Source organism: Schistocerca americana, chromosome 8, assembly GCF_021461395.2.
Source record: "Schistocerca americana isolate TAMUIC-IGC-003095 chromosome 8, iqSchAmer2.1, whole genome shotgun sequence".
Classification (NCBI taxonomy): Eukaryota; Metazoa; Arthropoda; class Insecta; order Orthoptera; family Acrididae; genus Schistocerca; species Schistocerca americana.
Genome location: NC_060126.1, coordinates 487,277,436 through 487,299,797, shown reverse-complemented (window position 1 = coordinate 487,299,797; position 22,362 = coordinate 487,277,436). Strand labels below are relative to the sequence as shown.

Here is a 22,362-nt window from a genome sequence, read left to right as displayed (position 1 = left end):
ACCACAGCCGTTCCGAAACACTGAAACAGTTCCACGTATCGATACACTGTATCGAAACATAGAAACAGTGGCCAAGTCTAATGCAGACGTTGTGCTGCACCGTGACAATGCTCGCCCCCATACGGCTCGGCGCACAGCAGTTGTTTTGCGGAAGTTCGGCTGGGAGCTGTTTAACCATCCAGCATACAGTCCTGATCTTGCTCCCAGCGATTACCATCTTTCCTTGCACCTCAAGAAATTCCTGACAACGACGAAGCTGAAAACGACACTCTCACACTGGTTCCATTCACAGGCGACAGACTTCTACCATACAAGAATACAAAAGTCGATCCCACGATATGACAAGTGCCTCAGTTCTTTTGGTGACTATGTAGAAAAATAGCTCAAACATTGTTGTACCTGTTGCTAGTAAAGTCTTTCAAATAACTATGTCGTCTTTGTTTTAAAAAAATAGGGAAACTTACTTTCTGGATGCGCCTCGTATGTTTGCTGGTTACACTAGGTTACGGTTCAAAAAGTAATGACATATTTTAACACGGAGATAAAAGTGCTTTGTTAAAGTATATTATATTGTATATATTATATTAGAACAGATGTAATATCTACCTAATGTTTTAAAGCCACTTCAGCAGAAGAACATCTAAATTCATGTACTTACAATACATAAGGCTATTAAATCAACGTAGTTTTCTCTCTGGTTTAGCATGGCTAGTGATTCCTTGAACAGGCCTAATTACTCAAACGAACTTAAAAACTAAAACTGAATACAGGCATTGTGAAGGTTATGTGTCTATTTTAAATATATATATTTTGGTGGCCGTATTATAAATTAAATTAATGCTGGTGTCAGAGACAATATAAGAGAGAGAGGGAGAGAGAGAGAGATTTAAAACCACGCTTCACACACAAGTACCACTAGCCCATGACTTTACATTGTAATGACATCGCGACTGCATTAACTGCTTCTACATCTACATCTACGTGATGACTCTGCTATTCGCAATAAAGTGCCTGGCAAAGTATTCAGTGAACCACCTTTCAAGCTGTCTCTCTACCGTTCTACTCTCGAATGGCGCGCGGGAAAAACGAGCACTTAATTTTTTCTGTGCGAGTCCTGATTTCTCTTGTTTTATCGTGATGATCATTTCTCCCTATGTGCCGGCCAGAGTGGCCGAGCGGTTCTAGGCGCTTCAGTCTGGAACCGCGCGACCGCTACGGTCGCAGGTTTGAATCCTGCCTCGGGCATGGATGTGTGTGATGTCCTTAGGTTAATTAGGTTTAAGTAGTTCTAAGTTCTAGTGGACTGATGACCTCAGATGTTAAGTCTCATAGTGCTCAGAGCCATTTGAACCATTTTAACCCCTATGTAGGTGGGTGCCAACAGAATGTTTTTGCAATCGGAGGAGAAAACTGATGATTGAAATGGTCATGAGAAGGTCCCGTCGCAACAAAAAGCGCCTATATTTAATGATTGCCACTCCAATTCACGTTACATATCTGTGGCACTATCTCCCCTATTTCGCGATAGTGCAAAACCAGCCATCCTTCTTTGAACGTTTTCGACGTCATCCGTCAGTCCCACCTGATGCGGATCCCACACCACACAGCAGTACTCCAGAATAGGGCGGACAAGCGTGGTGTAAGCAGTCTCTTTAGTAGACCTGTGGCACCTTCTAAGTGTTCTGCCAATGAATCGCAGTCTTTGGTTTGCTCTACCCAGAACATTATCTATGTGATCGTTCCAATTTAGGTTATTTGTAATTGTAATCCCTGAGTATTTAGCTGAGCTTACAGCCTTAACATTTGTCTGACTTATCGCTTAATCGTAATTTAGCGGATTTCTTTTAGTACTCACGTGAATAACTTTACACTTTTCTTTATTCGGGCTAAATTGCCACTTATTGCACAACACAGATATCTAATCTAAATCATTTTTCAATTCGTTTTGATCAACTCATGACTTTACAAGACGGTAAATGACAGCATCGTCTGCAAACAATCTAAGATGGCTACTCAGATTGTCTCCTACGTCGTTAATATAGATCAGGAACAATAGAGGGCCTATAACACTACCTTGGGGAACGCCGGATATTACTTCTGTTTTACTGGTTGACTTTCCGTCTATTACTACGAACTGTGACCTTTCTGACAGGAAATCACGAATCCAGCAGCACAACTGAGGCGATACTCCGTAGACACGCAGTTTGGTTAGAAGATGCTTGTGAGGAACGGCGTCGAAAGCCTTCTGGAAATCTAAAATTATGGAATCAATTTGACACCCCCTGTCGATAGCACTCATTACTTCATTAGTATAAAGAGCTAGTTGTGTTTTGCAAGAAAGATGTTTTCTGAATCCGTGCTATGTGTCAATAACTCGTTTTCCTCGAGGTAGTTCACAATGTTCGAACACAGTATATGTTCCAAAACCCTACTGCAAATCGATGTTAGTGATACGGGTCTGTAATTCAGCAGATTACTCCTGTTTCCCTGTTTGGGTATTGGTGTAACTTGAGAAATTTTCCAGTTTTCAGGTACGGAACTTTCTGTGAGTGAGCTGTTGTATGTAATTGCTAAATATGGAGCTATTGTATCAGCATACTCTGAGAGGAACCTGACTGAAATACAATCTGGACCAGGGCCCTGCCTTTATTAAGTGATTTAAGCTACTTTGCTACGCCGAGGATATCTACTTCTATGTCTCTTATCTTGGCAGTTGTTCTTGATTGGAATTCGGGAATATTTACTTCGTCTTCTTTGATGAAGGAGATTCGGAAAACCGTGTTTAATAACTCTGCTTTAGTGGCACTGTCATCAGTGACTTTTTTGCGTTTTTCAAATTTCTCTACAATACAGGTTTACAGCCCTCGTGTTGGGATTGATTAATTCCTTATGTTAGCTACATCTCTTAACGTATCTGATTATAATCTGCACAATTTCGTTGTATTCTATGATGACGTCACCGTGATTTCATTTGTCACCAGAGTCGTCAAACAAGTACATTCCAGCAGGGTGAAAGAAATTCCGCGAAGCACGTTTTCTCTCTAAAGTGTATCTATTATTATAATTATTATTATTATTATTGTTAGTGCTTCTATTATTATAGGAATAATTGATATAAAGATCAATTAATAATAACATTTTTCTGTATTCCTGTTACCTTGTGCCAGTCCTCTCTAAACATGGCATCCTCCTTGCGCACCACGATGTTCCATTATTTCGTTGACGTGGTTTTTCCAAGAACGTAGTGTTACGATGCGTTTACGTCTGCCAAGTAGTTTCAGTTCAAAAATTTTCTTGGCCATCGATGTTCTGGCAGTCTCAACAAATGTCCATGCCACTTTAATGATTTTCTTTCAATCCTACCATTGTTCCATTTACCCTCATTCTAGCTCTTACTTCATCGCAGGGATGAAAAAAACCGACTGGTTAAAACCGATACTGATATTTTAGTTCTGAATAACCGGTATTTCTCGGTATTTGTTTGGTCTCGGTTATAACAGGTGTTTTTTTGTTTTTTTACTAATAAAACCGAAATACCAATTAACCATTTGTTTTTTTTTCAGCAAACCTTTTTTAAAAAAAGGAGTAATTTTTATTCGAGAAATTTGCATTGTTTTGAAATATTGCGTTATTATAGGAAACGGGCAAAGCGATCAGTGCTATTTCAGTAACAATGCCGACAGAAACGAGCAACAAACATATGACATAGCAAATGGTGCGGCGTTGTTGGAAGACAATAATGTCCCTATGGATGTGTGTAGTGGCGTATGATACCCGTGTACGTGCTTGTCCCCACTTGATCTATACGGCAGTTTCTCGCTGACGTCACCGGACATCAATTGCATTGCAGAATGGCAACCAATCTAGTCTGGAAATATTTTTACGAAGTGACGTAGCAGCGTAGCAATGAAGTACAATGCTTCATTTCCCTGAAAAGATTAAAGATTTTCCCGCCTTTTCTACGATGTAATAAAAGAGGAAGGAAATTATAGTAACAGCAATAAATTAAAAACTTAACTATAATTCACTCATAGCATACAATGAAAACAGAAAGTAGATGATCTGCTGCCAATGTCTACATAATATGCCTTTATCTGCTTGTAACCCTTGAAAGCGACAGGTTAACACGAAAAGAAAAGTTCTTCAATCTTAGTTTTCACCCCTTATCGCTGAATATTCGTAATGCCCGAATAGTGGTATGATCCCCGATTACAACATGGGTACTACACTGAAATGCCAAAGAAACTGGTATAGGCATGCGCATTCAAATAAAGAGATATGTATACAGCCAGAATACGGCACTGCAGTCGGCAATTCCTACATAAGAAATAAAATGTCGGGCATAGTTGTTAGATCTGTTACTGCTGTTACAACGGCAGCTTATCAAGATTTAAGTGACTTTGAGCGTGGTGTTGCAGTCGGCGCACGAACTATGGGACACAGAATCTCTGAGGTGGCGATGAAGTGGGGATTTTCCCGTACGACCATTTCACGAGCGTACCGTGAATATCAGGAATCCTATAAAACATCAAATCTCCGACATCGCTGCGACCGGAGAAAGATCCTGCAAGAACGGGACCAACAACGACTGAAGAGAATCGTTCAACGTGACAGAAGAGCTACCCTTGCACAAACTGCTGCAGATTTGAATGCTGGGCCATCAACAAGTGTCAGCGAGCGGACCATTCAACGGAACATCATCGGTACGGTCTTTCGGAGCCAAAGGCCCATTCGTGTGCCCTTGATGACTGCACGACACATAGCTTTACGCCTCGCCTGGGCCCGTCAATAGCGACAGTGGACTGTTGATGACTGGGAACATGTTGCCTGGTCGGACGAGTCTCGTTTCAAATCGTATCGAGCGAATGGACGTGTACGGCTATGGAGACAACCTCATGAAACCCTGGACCCTGCATGTCAGCAGGAGACTGTTGAAGCTGGTGGAGGCTCTGTAACGATGTAGGGCGTGTGCAGTTGGAGTGATATGGGACCCCCTGATACGTCTAGATAAGACTCTGACAGATGACACGTACCAAAGCATCCTGTCTGATCAGCTGCACCATTCATGTCCACTGTGCATTACGACGGACTTGGGCAAAACCAGCATAATAATGCGACTCCCCACACGTCCAGAATTGCTACAGAGTGGCTCCAGGAACACTCTTATGAGTTTAAACACTTCCGCTGGCTACCAAACTCCCCAAACATGAACGTTATTGAGCATATCTGGGATGTCTTGCAACGAGCTGTTCAGAAGAGATCTCCACCTCCTCGTACTCTTACGGATTTATGGACAGCCCTGCAAGATTCGTGGTGTAAATTCACTCTAGCACCACTTCAGACATTAGTCGAGTCCATGCCACGTAGTGTTGCGGCACTTCTGCGTGCTGGTGGGGGCCCTACACAATATTAGGCAGGTGTACCAGTTTCTTCGACTCTTCATTGTTCGTTTACTACAGGAAATAATAGGAATAAAAAACTAAAAATCGGTTATTTCAGAAACCGGTTATTCTGAGCTCTTTCAATACTCACGTTAGACTGGTGTGGAATAACATCGATATAACGGAAAACCGGTAGTTTCAGCGATAACCGCCATCGTGCTTCATCATTTTTTTTTCCTTGACTCTTGATACTCCAACATCCCTTCGTAGATGATCTATTTCCACAGCTTCTTTTACGATCAGCATTTAAAATTCAAAGTTATAATCTATGACATAGGACAGATTCAACCGTTAACCTACCCACCTTTTCTTATTGTTTGTTCTTGCGTCACCAAAAATAGTTTATACATGCTATTACTTTTTTGCTTTGTTGTATTCTATATTTTACGGTACTTATGTATTACCCAGCCCACTTTTGTCTATATATATATATATATATATATATATATATATATATATATATAGTTTTTTTGCCTATATTAACTCAAGATTTTATTCAGTTTGTGCTAGAACTGATGGATCATCAACAAAACTCAAGTCCTCTGTATCTTTAACAATGCTTCCCATTTCTTCACAGCTGTTGGTTCAAATGGCTCTGAGCACTATGGGACTTAACTGCCGAGGTCATCACTCCCCTATAACTGAGAACTACTTAAACTTAACTTACCTAAGGACATCACACACACATCCATGCCCGAGACAGGATTCGAACCTGGGAACGTAGCGGTCACGTGGTTCCAGACTGTAGCGCCTAGGACTGCTCGGCCACTCCGACCGGCCTCACAGCACTTCTTCGATCTTTGGAGAGCCAATTCTAAATTGAACAAGGTGGGTGACATACTGCGTCCTCATCTCAGCCCTTTTGTGACGTCATGTCACACGTTAATGAGGGGTATCTAATTTCTTAATATCCGTCTCATTGTGAGTTATGAGGACCGGACTCATATAAGTAGCTGCCAACTTTGCTTGACGTGAAACAGTAACTCAGAGAACATCAAGGACACTTCCAGACGAAACGACTTTGTCGGCTGTTCTTCATAACTTCGTACACCTTCAGGAAAAATCCTTGAATCCTTGAGAGCTTGTACTTAAAAGTTAGTATGACGTCATCGATGTCGCTGAGTCACTCTAAATGAGCGCTATTTGCAAGTCAAAGTCAGTAGCCGAAGGTCGGTGGCTTGTCTATGGCAACGCTACGTCTCAATAAACGACTGATTAGGGAAATGTGGCTCCTGATGGCATATCACAGCTGCTAACACTTTCGGTTTTCTTCCTCGCCATTTTGATTAACGTATACGGCATTTCTACGAAATACCTGCCTTCCAGTTTCTGTAGTTTCTGTCGAGTACTAGTATGTCCTTTCCTCCTCTTTTACTGGAACCTTTCTCGAGGGTGACGTCTAGTGTTACTTTTATCAGAAAGTAAAAGATTCTCAGCGTACCACTGGTATGGTATCAACGTCAAAGGAATTTTATATTTATTATTATGGTACAATGTTGCACAATTGCGTTAGTAAGTTTCGAACCAAATGTGTGGAACAATTTTGTTTATTGCTTTTTAAAGACACGCGTTGTGTATGTGTTTTGTTTACATGGATTGATAATACAAGGACTGAATAATAGAGCGCGATGATTTTTGTTAGTTATTTTATAGTAATGCACAATCAATCACAATTGAAGTGTATAAACTACCCAAATAACTAGTTTCGGCCATTGGCCGGTACAACGTTCGGTTTTAAAAAATCAGAACATAACATCTACATCTACATCTACATGGATACTCCGCAAATCACGTTCAAGTGCCTGGCAGAGGGTTCATCGAACCTCCTTCACAATTCTCTATTATTCCAATCTCGTATAACGCGCGGAAAGAATGAACAACTATATCTTTCCGTACGAGCTCTGATTTCCCTTATTTTATCGTGGTGATCGTTTCTCCCTATGTACGTCGGTGTCAACAAAATATTTTCGCATTCGGAGGAGAAAGTTGGTGATTGGAATTTCGTGAGAAGATTCTGCCGCAACGAAAAACGCCTTTGTTTTAATGATTTCCAGCCCAAATCCTGTACCATTTCTGTAACACTCTCTCCCATATTTCGCGATAATACAAAACGTGCTGCCTTTCTTTGAACTTTTTCGATATACTCCGTCAGTTCTATCTGGTAAGGATCCCACAACGCGCAGCAGTTTTCTAAAAGAGGACGGACAAAGGTAGTGTAAGCAGTCTTCTTAGTAGGTCTGTTACATTTTCCAAGTGTCCTGCCAATAAAACGCAGTCTTTTGTTAGCATTCCCCACAACATTTTCTGTGTGTTCCTTCCAATTTTAGTTGTTCGTAATTGTAATACGTAGGTATTTAGTTGAATTTACAGCTTTTAGATTAGACTGATTTATCGTGTAATCGAAGTTTACCGAGTTCCTTTTAGCACTCATGTGGATGACCTCACACTTTTCGTTATTCAGGGTCAACTGCCACTTTTCGCACCATTCAGATATCTTTTCTAAATCGTTTTTTCGGTTTGTTTTGATCTTCTGATGACTTTATTAGTCGGTAAACGACAGCCTCATCTGCAAACAACCGAAGACGGCTGCTCAGATTGTCTCCCAAATCGTTTATGTAGATAAGGAACAGTAAAGGGCCTATAACACTACCTTGGGCAACGCCAGAAATCGCTTCTGTTGTACTCGATGGCTTCCGTCAATTACTACGAACTGTGACCTCTGTGACAGGAAATCACAAATCCAGTCGCATAATTGAGACGATATTCCATAAGCACGCAATTTCACTACAAGCCGCTTGTGTGGTACAGTGTCAAAAGGATTCCGGAAATCCAGAAATACGGAATCGATCTGAAATCCCTTGTCAATAGTACTCAACACTTCATGTGAATAAAGAGCTAGTTGTGTTTCACAGGAACGATGTTTTCCAAACCCATGTTCACTGTGTGTCAATGGACCGTTTTCTTCGAGGTAATTCATAATGTTCGAACACAATATATGTTGTAAAATCCTGCTGCAATTAAGTGGATCACTCCTACCTTTCTTGAATATTGGTGTGACCTGTGCAACTTTCCAGTCTTTGGGTACGGATCTTTCGTCGAGCGAATGGTTTTATGTGATTGTTCAGTATAGAGCTAACGCATCAGCATACTCCGAAAGGAACCTAATTGGTATACAGTCTGGACCAGAAGACTTGCTTTTATTAAGTGATTTAAGTTGCTTCACTACTCCGAGGATATTCACTTATACATTACTCATGTTGGCAGCTGTTCTCGATTCGAATTCTGGGATATTTACTTCGTCTTCTGTTCTGAAGGCATTTCGGAAGGATGTGTTTAGTAACTCTGCCTTGGCAGTACTGTCTTAGATAGTATCTCCATTGCTATCGCGCAGAGAGGGCGTTGATTGTTTCTAGCCGCTAACATACTTCACATACGACCAGAATCTCTTTGGATTTTCTGTCACGTTTCGAGACAAAGTTTCGTTGTGGAAACTGTTATAGGCACCTCGCATTGAAGTACGCGCTAAATTTCGAGCTTCTGTAAAAGATCGCCAATCTTGGGGATTTTGCGTCTGTTTAAATTTGGCAAGCTTGTTTTGTTGTTTCTGCAACAGTGTTCTAACTCGTTTTGTGTCCCAAGGAGGATCAGCTCCGTCGATTGTTAATTTATTTGGTATAAATCTCTCAATTTCTGCCGATACTATTTCTTTGAATTTAAGCCACATCTGGTCTACACTTACATTATTAATTTGGAATGAGTGGAGATTGTCTCTTAAGAAGGCGTCAAGTGAATTTTTATCTGCTTTTTTGAATAAGTATATTTTTCGCTTATTTTTCGAGGATTTGGGGATTACAATATTCACTCTCGCTACGACAACTCTGTGTTCACTAATCCGGAGGTCAAGTTTGTTGACAGATACAACGAGAATTGCTGGCAACCACCTAAAATACATACAATGGCTAAAAACTTAGCATCCAGCTCAGTGTTGATGTTTACTGGCAGATTAAAACTATGTACTTGGCCTGGATTCCAACTCTGAATCTTGATTTTCGCGAGCAATGACAGTACTTAACCTTTCTCTTGATGACTTTGGTGTATTGGTAGCTTCATGCAGCATACAGTATCACACGCAAAATCAATGGTAGGTCTACTTTGGTAAGAAATACTACTTAGTGATATTCTGAGTGGGATTTCTGTCACCGCACGCGAGCCGTCAATGTGATACGAAACCGAAAGGCCTGCTCTTGGCGGTGAGCGATACATTTCTTTTTTTCTAGGTGCAACCGTGTGCAGTAGTTTCGACAGCAGACAGTAATAGCAGGGATATACAACGCGCGGCACGTTATCTACGACAGGGAGACAGGCAGTCCGTGTTATACCGAGTAGGCGGCTGATGCACTGACAGGGCGAGAACGCCCCCTTAGCCCTTGCTGCCCTTAAGGGACTGCTGCTCAGGGCGCCGTGTTAGTGCAACAGCCGAGATGATCGCAATAGCATCGCCACTCGCGACCGTCAGTGTCTTCTTGCTCGTGCTGGTAAGCAGCCTACTATAATAATTTGTTTCTCGTAATTTCTTGCACGTTGGCGTTCGAAGGAATCTTTGCGATTCGTTCGACACGGAGCGCCGGCCGTGGACAGCCCTGACGTCTAGTTAAGACTACCAACTGCGTAAGCCTCGCGCGTCTCTACTAGTTGCACTGCCGCGACGTCAAGAACTCAACAAAAATTTGAAAACACCGCGAGAACTGCATTCCTGAACATAAATTAGATGCTAGCCAAGCCTGCAGGTTGTGCTGTTATATTTGAGTACAAACGGCACCTGTGAAACTGCCTGAATACGTTGCAAGTGTCAGTCGTGGTCAGAAGTGTTCTGTCTAGTTATGAGAGAATTACGAGGGTGGTCCCATAAGTACCCGGTCTGACCGACAGATGGCACTCGTTGTTGAAAAATATCTCTGGATTACAAAGTATACGATCTATGAAACATATGTTCCGAGTTTGAAGACGCCACATTGTTTAGTATTTGTTTGGCAGCCATCAATAGTGAACGTTGTGAGTGAACTTGTGAAAATTGAGAAAATTGGTCATCGTTATGTGATACTCTTTTTTTTTTTTTTTTTTTTTTTTTTTTGAAAGGCCTCAGCGCAACTAATATTAAGGGAACCACACCCTGCTTATCTAACCCACGTTAATTTAGGCAAGTATTTGCCCCATTTCTGAAAAAACTACTTGATGCAGGACCTTAATATTTTTACTGTATGTTACATGATGCTAATAGAGTCAACTGTACTAAAATCTACTTTATCCATTTTATGTTTTTTAAGAAATACTTTTTTAAATTTATTAACAAAAAATATTAAGTTTTTCTAGAGAAAATATTTTTTGTGAACTTCCTAATGGGGGAATATCAATGAATGTAGTACCAGAGGTGGCTTTTTACGTTATGCAGAGTCTCTGAAAATTTCATTCATTTATGTATGATAGTTTCTGATATAATGTGGCATATGTACTGAAAATTTTAGTTTGCGGAAAATTGACTTTAAAGTAAAAAAAAATTGCAATTTGTTACTTACAGTTAATTAAAACCGTCCTGCTGCATATGATGGTCCTTCTTTGGCCTCTAGAAGGTCTTCCAGCTTCTTTTTCACCTTCCTGGATGTTTGTCTTGCTTTCTTGGCCATATTAGATGCAGACCTGTCTGCACTGGCTATCCTCATTTTATCGCAATGTTGCAGCCCAGGATTAATTCCCAGCTTTTTCAGTACCCAGCTCTTTCCCATACCACAATTGAATGTAATAACAGCATCATGAACTTTTAGTTTCATTGTATGCATGCCTACAAATACAGTTTTAGTAAGGCGGTTCCAAATTGTGCTGTTGAAACATTCATTTGGGCTCTGTGTCTGCCCATGCAGACATTTCCTTAGAAGGTCAGGATGAGCCAAGTCTCTGAAAATAGGTTTAATTGCTGTAATAACAGCAGCAGGAAGAGAATGCTGGTGAGAATAAGACTCTCCAGTTGCCTGAGCCCTATTGTATTTGCACCACGAATTTTCTCCTGATGGACGCAAACCATGACCTGGCTTATCATCAGTAGAGAACTTATGGAAGAATATGGCCCAAACATCTCTCTTCATTGCCTCCAGATTTTCTGTATTTCTTCTAATTGCCTGCCCTTAGTATTCCTGCAAGTTTTCTATAACAGCTACTCGCAATCACACTTGAACAAAAGTAACCGCATGTTTGAAAGCGTGTTGTTTACAAACAGCGGAAACAAAAGAATACCGACCATTGAATTCCAAAGATAGCCAACACACTAGGGAGTAAAAAAAAATCCCTAACGTGCAATGTAGGGGATAGAAAGATCTCAAATATATTCAGAAAAGTGGGCGACAGAAAAGTGGGCGTGGCACATAAACACACGTGGTAGGAAAATGCTCTTTAAATGCTCGAAAAAAATTTTTTTCAGCAAAATCCTTTTCAGAGTGCTTAAATAAAACCTTAATCTATCGAAATATGACGAAAACCGAAAATCGATTTTTTTCGGCCTGAACCACGGGGTGGTCCCCTTAAAACTGGGCTAGATTTTACTTAGGGAGATTCTGCTCTTTCGTTGACAACAGTAAAATATTGCGTAGCTGAGTTTAAACGAGGCCTTACGAGCTGCCAAGACGAGCATCGCAGTGGTCGACCAGATGAGGTGGCGACTCCACAAATGGTGAAGAAAATCCATAAAAAGCGTAACTGAATGTTCGTCGACTGATAGTGAGCGAGCTAGCAATCATAGTAGGCATTTCAAAAAGTGCGGTACATCATATATTATCTGAAAATTTGGACATGAGAAAACTGTGTGCACGGTTTGTGCCTCGTTTGCTCACACTCGAACCTTAACAGTGTCATGAAGATGTTTCGATTGAGTATTTAGCGAAGTTTCGTAGCAACAAAGCTGATTTTTTGCGCCGTTTCGTAAACAAGTATGAAACATAGGTCCACCACTTCACTCCTGATGCAAAAAAGCAATCAAAACAATGGACACAAACTGCAGAACCGACTCCAAAGAAGGCGAAGACCGTTTCATCTGCAGGCAAGGTCATGGCATCGGTCTTTTGGGATGCGCGTGGAATAATTTTCATTGACTACCTTGAAAAAGGAAAAACTGTCAATGGCGAGTATTATGCGAACTTATTGCAACGTTTGGGAGAAGAAATCAAGCAAAAACGGCCGCATTTGGCCAAGAAGAAAGTGTTGTTTCTTCACGACAGTGCACCAGCTCACAAGTCCGTTACTGCAAAGGCCAAAATTCATGCATTAAAGTTTGAATTGTTACCTCAGGCATCCTATTCGCCAGATTTAGCTCCCTCGGATTATTTTCTGCTCCCAAACTTGAAAAAAATGCCTCGGTGGTTGAACATTTTCAACAAATGAAGACATGATGTCGGCAGTTAATGGCTATTTTGAGGAGTTAGACAGTTCTCATTATAAAAAGGGATCGAACTTGTTGAGCCGGCCGCTGTGACCGAGCGGTTCTAGGCGGTTGCAGGTTCGAATCCGGCCTCGGGCATGGATGTGTGTGATGTCCTTAGGTTAGTTAGGTTTAAGTAGTTCTAAGTCTATGGGACTGATGACCTCAGATGATCGAAGTCCCACAGCGGTTAGAGCCATTTGAACCATTTTTGAACTTATTGAACATAGCTGGGGAAAGTCTGTAGAGCCGAAAGAAGATTATGTTGACGCGGGCAAATTGTTGGTACTCTTATGGTAGGTGCTTCTGGAACTAAAGCAGCCGAAGTGTTTGATGTTCAAGACGCACCGATCGAAGTTTTACGAGGTCTATTCAAAAAATTCCGAAACTTTCTCCACAAAATTTTTATACGCCTACCTTTTACCTATTGTGCATGGTCTCCTTCGAAATACTCCCCTCCACAATTGATCCACCGCTCCCAACGCCACTTCCGGAAGCAGTCTTGATACGCCTCTTGCTGGATCGCGCGAAGCGACGTCTGCGAATTTTCTTTTATCTCGTCTATTGGTACAAATATTCGTCCTTTCATCGGGATTTTCAACTTTGTAAGTAAAAAAGAAGTCCGTAGGGGCCAGGTCTTGAGAGTACGAAGAATGAGGCAGCAAAGTGATTTCGTTTTTTGTGCAATAGTCACGCACCAGCGGGGATGAATATGCGGTCGCATTATCGCGATGCAAGAGACGTGAATTGTATCGCCACATTTCAGGCCGTTTCCTTCCCACATTTTCTCACAGGCGTCGCAATATACACTCCTGGAAATTGAAATAAGAACACCGTGAATTCATTGTCCGAGGAAGGGGAAACTTTATTGACACATTCCTGGGGTGAGATACATCACATGATCACACTGACAGAACCACAGGCACATAGACACAGGCAACAGAGCATGCACAATGTCGGCACTAGTACAGTGTATATCCACCTTTCGCAGCAATGCAGGCTGCTATTCTCCCATGGAGACGATCGTAGAGATACTGGATGTAGTCCTGTGGAACGGCTTGCCATGCCATTTCCACCTGGCGCCTCAGTTGGACCAGCGTTCGTGCTGGACGTGCAGACCGCGTGAGACGACGCTTCATCCAGTCCCAAACATGCTCAATGGGGGACAGATCCGGAGATCTTGCTGGCCAGGGTAGTTGACTTACACCTTCTAGAGCACGTTGGGTGGCACGGGATACATGCGGACGTGCATTGTCCTGTTGGAACAGCAAGTTCCCTTTCCGGTCTAGGAATGGTAGAACGGTGGGTTCGATGACGGTTTGGATGTACCGTGCACTATTCAGTGTCCCCTCGACGATCACCAGTGGTGTACGGCCAGTGTAGGAGATCGCTCCCCACACCATGATGCCGGGTGTTGGCCCTGTGTGCCTCGGTCGTATGCAGTCCTGATTGTGGCGCTCACCTGCACGGCGCCAAACACGCATACGACCATCATTGGCACCAAGGCAGAAGCGACTCTCATCGCTGAAGACGACACGTCTCCATTCGTCCCTCCATTCACGCCTGTCGCGACACCACTGGAGGCGGTCTGCACGATGTTGGGGCGTGAGCGGAAGACGGCCTAACGGTGTGCGGGACCGTAGCCCAGCTTCATGGAGACGGTTGCGAATGGTCCTCGCCGATACCCCAGGAGCAACAGTGTCCCTAATTTGCTGGGAAGTGGCGGTGCGGTCCCCTACGGCACTGCGTAGGATCCTACGGTCTTGGCGTGCATCCGTGCGTCGCTGCGGTCCGGTCCCATGTCGACGGGCACGTGCACCTTCCGAAGACCACTGGCGACAACATCGATGTACTGTGGAGACCTCACGCCCCACGTGTTGAGCAATTCGGCGGTACGTGCACCCGGCCTCCCGCATGCCCGCTATACGCCCTCGCTCAAAGTCCGTCAACTGCACATACGGTTCACGTCCACGCTGTCGCGGCATGCTACCAGTGTTAAAGACTGCGATGGAGCTCCGTATGCCACGGCAAACTGGCTGACACTGACGGCGGCGGTGCACAAATGCTGCGCAGCTAGCGCCATTCGACGGCCAACACCGCGGTTCCTGATGTGTCCGCTGTGCCTTGCGTGTGATCATTGCTTGTACAGCCCTCTCTCAGTGTCCGGAGCAAGTATGGTGGGTCTGACACACCGGTGTCAATGTGTTCTTTTTTCCATTTCCAGGAGTGTATATCCCGATAGTACCATCGCTTAACAGTTTGTACCTGTGGCACGAATTTATGATGAACCAATCCTTCAAAGTCAAACAATACTTACCAGCATGGCTTTGACATTTGACCTGACCTGGCGAGATTTTTTGGTCTTGGAGAATCTTTCCCGACCCATTGTTAATGTTGAACCTTGGTCTTAACATCATAACCGTAGACCCTTGTCTCATCACCAGTTATCATGCTTTTAAGGAACATCTCGTTCTCATTTGCACGATCCATAAGCTCTTCACAGATTTCGAGGCGATGGTCTTTCTGGTCTACACTCATGAACCGGCACGAACTTGGCGGCAACACGTTGCATTCCGAGATGTTGTCTCAGGATTTCATGACATTATCCAACTGAAATGTTACATTCTGCTGCAATTTTTCGGATAGTCAGTCTTCGACTGGCACGCACAATTTTGTTGACGTTCCTAACATGAGCGTCGTCGGTAGACGTCGAAGGGAATCCTGAATGAGGGTCATCTTTAACTTCCATCCGGCCATTTTTAAACCGTGTTAACCATTTGTAACACCGTGAATGGCTCAAGTGCTCAACACCGTAGGCTTCCTACATCATTTTATGTGTCTCTGTAAAGGTTTTCTTGAGTTTCATGCAAAATTTAATGCAGACGCGTTGCTCTTACAACTCTGCCATCTCGAAATTCGTAAACTGTACGACACAAAGTCCTACTCAATGCAGCACTGAACGGTAACTAAGAGACATACAACAATGAAACTTCCGGTAGTTACACATTAAACACAGGAGTGTGCCGGGATGTCAACCGTATTTCGCTCCAACAAGCCATTGGCGCGAAATAACGAATGTTCTGGAGTTTTTTGAACAGATTTCGTGTACCGCATACAGGCACAGCGGGAAAACATCATCCGCTAAGTCACAACGCGGACGAAAGTGTACATTGAATGACCGCGACAGACGTTCATTGAAGAGCATTGTGACGAAAGATTAGAGGACGACAGCTTCAAAAGTCACTGCAAAACTAAATGTCAAACGCGTGACACGAAGGGAGCACTACAAGCAGGGAATGGTAGGCCAAATTATAATTCCAAAACCACTCATCAGTGATGCAAGAGCCTTAACAGGAGAACTTCGTGCCGAAGCCATAAAACCCGGATTATGGAGCAATGGAAGAATGTCATTTAGTCGAATGAGTCTTTTTTCACACTGTTTCCAATTTCTGGCCTAGTTTACGTCTCAAGATTAAAACATTGTAAGGGTTTGACGATGATTTGGGCAGCCAGATCTTGATATCCTATGGGCCCTATGGCCACTCTGAAAGGTCGTATTACTGCCAAAAATTGTGTGACCATTTTGGGTAGTCAGGATCTTCCCAAAGTAGATACTGTGTCCCAAAAAGTCATGGTCCCTGTTCTTACAGCTCGCGTCGTCCAAGACTGGTTTTCTTAGCACGAGGATGAATTGTTGCGTTGCCCTTGATCTCAATATTACTGAGTCTTTGTGGTCCACTTTGGAGAAAAGGCTGCATGATCGCTATCCATCTCCACCATCGTTACCGAAACTTTCCACATTTTTTTCAGTAACAGTGCCAAAAGATTCCCTTGAAAATCATACAGAACCTGTACTCATCCGTTCCGAGACGACTGGAAGCTGTTTTGAATGTCCATTGTTTCCCTACACCGTATTAGGCACGGTAAGGTGTTGGGTTACTGGTATTTCCTTATTTTTGTACGCCCACTCTATGTCCTCGTATATTACGTACAAGAAAACTAACTACAACAGAAAAATTATATGATGAAAACTGACAAATCTTGTAAAAATTGAAACTTCCTGGCAGATTAAAACTGTGTGCCGGACCGAGACTCGAACTCGGGACTTTTACCTTCTGCGTGCAAGTGCTCTACCAACTGAGCTACCCAAGCACAACTCACGCCCCGTCCTCACAGCTTTACTTCTACCAGTACCTCGTCTCCTACCTTCCAAATTTTACAAAAGCTCTCCTGCGAACCTTGCAGAACTAGCACTCCTGAAAGAAAGGATATTGCGGAGACATGGCTTAGCCACAGCCTAGGGGATGTTCCCAGAATGAGAATTTCACTCTGCAGCGGAGTGTGCTCTGATATGAAACTTCCTGGTAGATTACAACTGTGTGCCGGACCGAGGCTCGAACCCGGGACTTTTGCCTTCCGCGTGCAAGCACTCTACCAACTGAGCTACCCAAGCACGACTCACGCCCCATCCTCACAGATTTACTTCTACCAGTACCTCGTCTCCTAGGTAAAAGTCCCGAGTTCGAGTCTCGGTCCGACACACAGTTTTAATCTGCCAGGAAGTTTAATATCAGCGCACACTCCGCTGCAGATTGAAAAATCTCATTCTTGTAAAAATTGCTAGAAGTCTACTTGTTCTTAGTCTTCTTTTGTCGAAAAGCACCGACGGTGACAACATACTTTTACTGAGCGGTAGTTTAAAAACGCGAAAAAGTATTTTTTAGCTAAAAGCGAGCGTATGAGCGTATCATAACATTTCAATACACTTGTGATTTATTTATTTGCATTCCTGTGAACTCTTATACAAGAGCCTTTCGGAAACTAAGGCCCGACCGGTCGTGAAATAGAAACCATAGTGAAACAGTTGCAACAGTTTGTTACACCTACATAGTAGCCGCCCCGACTTAAGACACTTGTCGTAACGTTGTACCAACTTTTCAATACCCTCGTTATAGAAGGCAGCCGCCTGTGCTTTCCGTCACTTCTCTACGTTGGTCTGCAGTTCGTTGGCCGTGGCAAAATCTTATCTTCGGAGCTGGCGGATCATATGAGCAGAGATGAACAACAGAGGGAGCCAAATCCGGGCTGCATGGTGGATGATCAGACACTTCCCATCGACAGCGCTGCAGTGTGCGGCCGAGAATTGTCATGAAGAACGAAATCTGTGACAGTATGTTATGCAGGGTTGCATGAAATCAGGCTAAATCTCTCAGCGGGAAGCCGTATGTGGCGGGAGAAACTATTGTTCTAGGCATTTTTATGTGCTCACTGTGAGCTCATAGCTGAAAAGAGCGCCGTGACGCGATCGACAGGCGTACTAGGGAGACTGTCCAACACATGTGCGCAAAGCTTTATCGGATTTTCACTGTCGTTTGCATTTCGCCACCTGTCGGACCTTATTTCCGAACAGCCCTCGTACATCAAATACATAGCCCATGGAATGTGTCCTCATACACACGAACTTCTTTAAAGAAAAAGAATTTTGTTGTCTACTGTGGCACAAAGGGCGAAAGACATTTCATTAGTAAGAGACCCACACTTAAGACTTATTTTTCAAAGTATCTGTATTACTAAACGGCTAACCAGGGACACATTCACAGTTTTAGATTGCCTATCTAATGGCTTCCATGGGCAACAAAAATTACTGACGGAATTATGAAATTTAAGGTGCTGTCATAATATACTCATTAGGAGCTATAATTTTATGTTGAAGGTTTATCACGATAAGTCAAGTACTACGGTTAGAACCTGCATATAAGTTTTGAGGCCGGCCGTGGTGGCCGAGCGGTTCTAGGCGCTACAGTCTGGAACCACGCGATCGCTACGGTCGCAGTTTCGAATCCTGCCTCGGGCATGGATGTGTGTGATGTCCTTAGATTAGTTAAGTTTAAGTAGTTCTAAGTTCTAGGGGACTGATGACCTCAGAAGTTAAGTCCCATAGTGCTGAGAGCCATTTGAACCATTTTTTAAGTCTTGAGGCAGCCTAACTCAGGGCGCCCTAATTACCCAGACTATACAGGATGTTCGGAAATTTCCCTTACAAACTTCTAGGAATTCTAGAAGGGAGTAAGTACATAAATTTTGATTAGGAACCCATGTTCGGAAACTTACTGTTTCTGTGCTACAGCTATTTGGAAACATGTTTGCCAGGTATGTATGCAACAGGGTAGTCATCGTGGCCGGGGGGAGGGGGGGGGAGGAGATTACGTCAATTCATTTTAATTCTGTCCTATCTCTTTGACCTGGTTCGATGCTCAAGTTTCTGTGAGCGTTAAAGCAACGTGGTTGAGTACACGTTTGCAAACTACACCGACACGACCCTTCTGAATGGCGAAGCTCACGATAATGGAAAAGCTGCTCGTCGCCTTTATCAAGATCACAACGTGCACTGCATATCATACCCTTTTCCCCTTTCCGCCAGAGTTACACAACGGCTTCGACAAAGGGTTTCCTTTACCGTCAGAAGGCGTGATTGTGGTGCTCCAAAGAGACGCTGCACACACGAACTGGAAGAGGCCTTACTGTATCACGCTGAAAAGAACCCTTCAACGAGTGCACTAGCAATTTCTTTGCCTATAAATGAGTGGAATCGTAAAATAAGTCATGTACTGGGTTAAGCCTAATCAATTACTTGTAAAAGTGGTCGCGTTACCATCATGTTTTCAAATGGTTATAAAAGTCGGTAGGTTTCCAGACATGGGTTCCAATTCAAAATATTACCTACTTACTCCCATCGACAAGTCCTAGAAGTCTGCAGCTGGAATTTCCGGACATCCTGTATTTATACAATTTGAAAATGAGAGCACTTTACGACTTCCAACAAACTTGACACTTAATTCTCGTAGATACCCATCACAAAATGACGAAAGGAAGTAAGTTTATCACTTACTATATTTTCGCTTTTCATGCACTGAAACTAGAACATCAGACACGGCGTTTTAATTTATTACTTTTACTACTAAGTTCATTCGTAACACATTTTGCAAATAGTAACCACATACACAGCTGAATGGACCTGCAAAATTCTATCACTGTACGAGACGACGTTTTATACATGGGAGTTCGATTCTTTAAAGAATCAGGACAGAGGCTTACTGGAAGACATTAAATTGCTTTTGCAGGTGGGAGGCAAACCAACAATTGTCCATCAAAATTTTTGGTTTCCGATGTCGTGCTTTCATATAACATATAGGAAACAACATGCACAGAGTTTAACAAATATTTTTTTATGTAGTCGTAGATTTACAGTCAAAAGTAAGATACGCGTATGATAACATGGTTGTTACCAGCAGAAAATGGGGAACATTATAATCACAAGCCCTAAAAACTGTTAACAGTGTTCCAGTACAAGCGACAGTTTACTGGCTTTTTCTTGAGAAATCAAATAAGTGTTTCATATATTTATTAAGCTCGCACTATACGGATTGTATCATAAACTTTCCAATTGTTACCTTGGTTATACTGAGATGAAATGTGTGGTTATAAAATAAAATGAGCGTCAAGTGAGCCTTGCTTTTTTATTGTTGAAAGATTTGTCAAAATGAAAGCAAGCAAGTGGTCCGCAATAATAATTTTTTTTAAAGAAACACATCAACATCAAAAACTGTTTAATCACATAGTTGACAGTTGGCGTGGTGTCTTCAATTGCTATAGTTGGAGTCTTGAGTCTAGGCCTGCTCTGTTCAGCTACGTCACGCGTTGTCCGACAGCCAATGGGCGTTCAGTACTTTCTAAGTGCTGTGCTGTGAATGTTGTACGCAGTGCGAGTATTATTATAAACGCGATCATAGAGAGTAATTTAGTGAATTTTTGTTCCATTGTTGCGAGTTGTCATGGCTATTGTTGATGGGGAGCAGCAAATTCTACACAAGCAACCGAGAGACATAATTTGCGGGACACACGCTTTCATTAAGTGCAAAGCACCTGTTCACGCATACCGCAACTGTCGCTTGGAACCGGCAACAGTGCAGTCCCCGCCCTTGTCTCGACCTACGCGAACTGCCATCGTTCGTAGATCGGACTATAGCAGTCCATGAAAGCCCAGGTGAATGTCCCCTACAGCGTAAGACCTGCGACCGTGGTGCGGTGCATATTTAGAAAAACGTGATCAATCTGACCTGGCGACACATTTCCACTGATCCGCGCCCCGCTGCCGATGATCCTGTGCCGTTGGATCAACAGGAGAACACGTAGGGGTCGTCTACTGCGGAGCCCCGTGTTCAAGACTGTGCACTGAACCGTGTGTTCAGAAACGCTCGTGCCCCCACGAACACTGTACTCTGTCGTCAGACCTGCCACAGATCGCTGCCTGTTCTGCTCCGCAGAACGTGCAAACCTCCGGCCTCAACGTTCTGTGATGAGCGGTGGACTTCCGACACATTGTCTCCTATTTGTCGTTCCACCGTCCTTCAATTTCTTTGTACAGAGGCTCACGACAGTAGCATGCGAACCGCCGATCGTCTTCGTTGTTTCCGAAATGCTCATCCCAGGTGCTCTTTGTCAAAGCTGCTGATGTAAATGGATTTCCCCATTTGAAGACCTCCGCTGTAAACAATGGTAAGCGACATTTTAATTGTTTCGAGAAATCCTACAGTAAAAATTCAATAAATTCTCGTAAATAAGATATAGCATATGTGATCGGAGGCTTTCCCAGCGTATGTGTTGTTTCCAGGGCTCTCGGGTGTCCAGCCGGATGCGATCGTTGAAGTCCCACGATATTTCGGCGAATAACCTTTCCGCCATCATCAGGTGGTTCTGATGGAATGGTCAGTCTGGCTGGCGGCTCCTTTTTGACTTTCCTCACTGTGAGGAAGTTCGAGTGGATGTTTGTGGCCTGTTGGCCTTTACTCCCATGAGAATCTTGACGGGAGTTTTCCTGGGACTGTTTGGTGTATCTGGAACTGGCAAGGAGTGCCGAAGATCTGTTTCTTGTTCTTGTCGATGTGACGCTTTTACTTTTTCTTCTTACTGGTGACTGAGGACTGTTCCTCGGTGTTGGCTTGATACGTGGCGTATTCTGCCTTCAATTGTTCTCCGTAGATTAGAGAACAGATTAGACCTCGCATCTGCAAGGTAGTGAAGACGGGGTAGGAATTAATGAGCTCATAATCCTCCCTGGAGAGTCCAGTAAGACCTTCTGGATAGGTAAGTCCGTGATCTGGATGTGGCGGGTTTGGATGATTTGGTGGGACAAAAGAATAAGGATTATCGTGGTGAGGATATGTACAGTCTCGAAGCGAGCTAGCAATCTTCGTCAATACAGCACTTGCGCTGTACATGTCGGGAAGCGGGAGGAATGGTGCTTCTTCCCATTCTTCTTCCCCTTGGGCAGCTGCTTCGGTGTCCTTTTGCTGTATCGCCTCCCCTTCGGCAGGCTCGTCGGTTTGCGTGGCCACCGTTGCGAACTCTCTCTCTCGAGCACAAGTCGCCTGGGTGGCGGTGCCTTCTCTTGTGTCGGAG

General features: G+C 43.3%; 1 protein-coding gene across 1 annotated transcript in view; it reads left to right on the top strand.

Annotated features, from left to right (window-relative positions):
* The first annotated feature begins 9,849 nt into the window (after positions 1 to 9,849).
* LOC124544587 overlaps positions 9,850 to 22,362 on the top strand; it is a 75,429-nt gene continuing 62,916 nt past the window's right edge. The window contains exon 1 of the mRNA XM_047123177.1: positions 9,850 to 9,976. Within this exon, the coding sequence (XP_046979133.1) occupies positions 9,923 to 9,976 (54 nt within the window). The 5' untranslated portion in view covers positions 9,850 to 9,922. The remainder of the gene's footprint in view (positions 9,977 to 22,362) is intronic.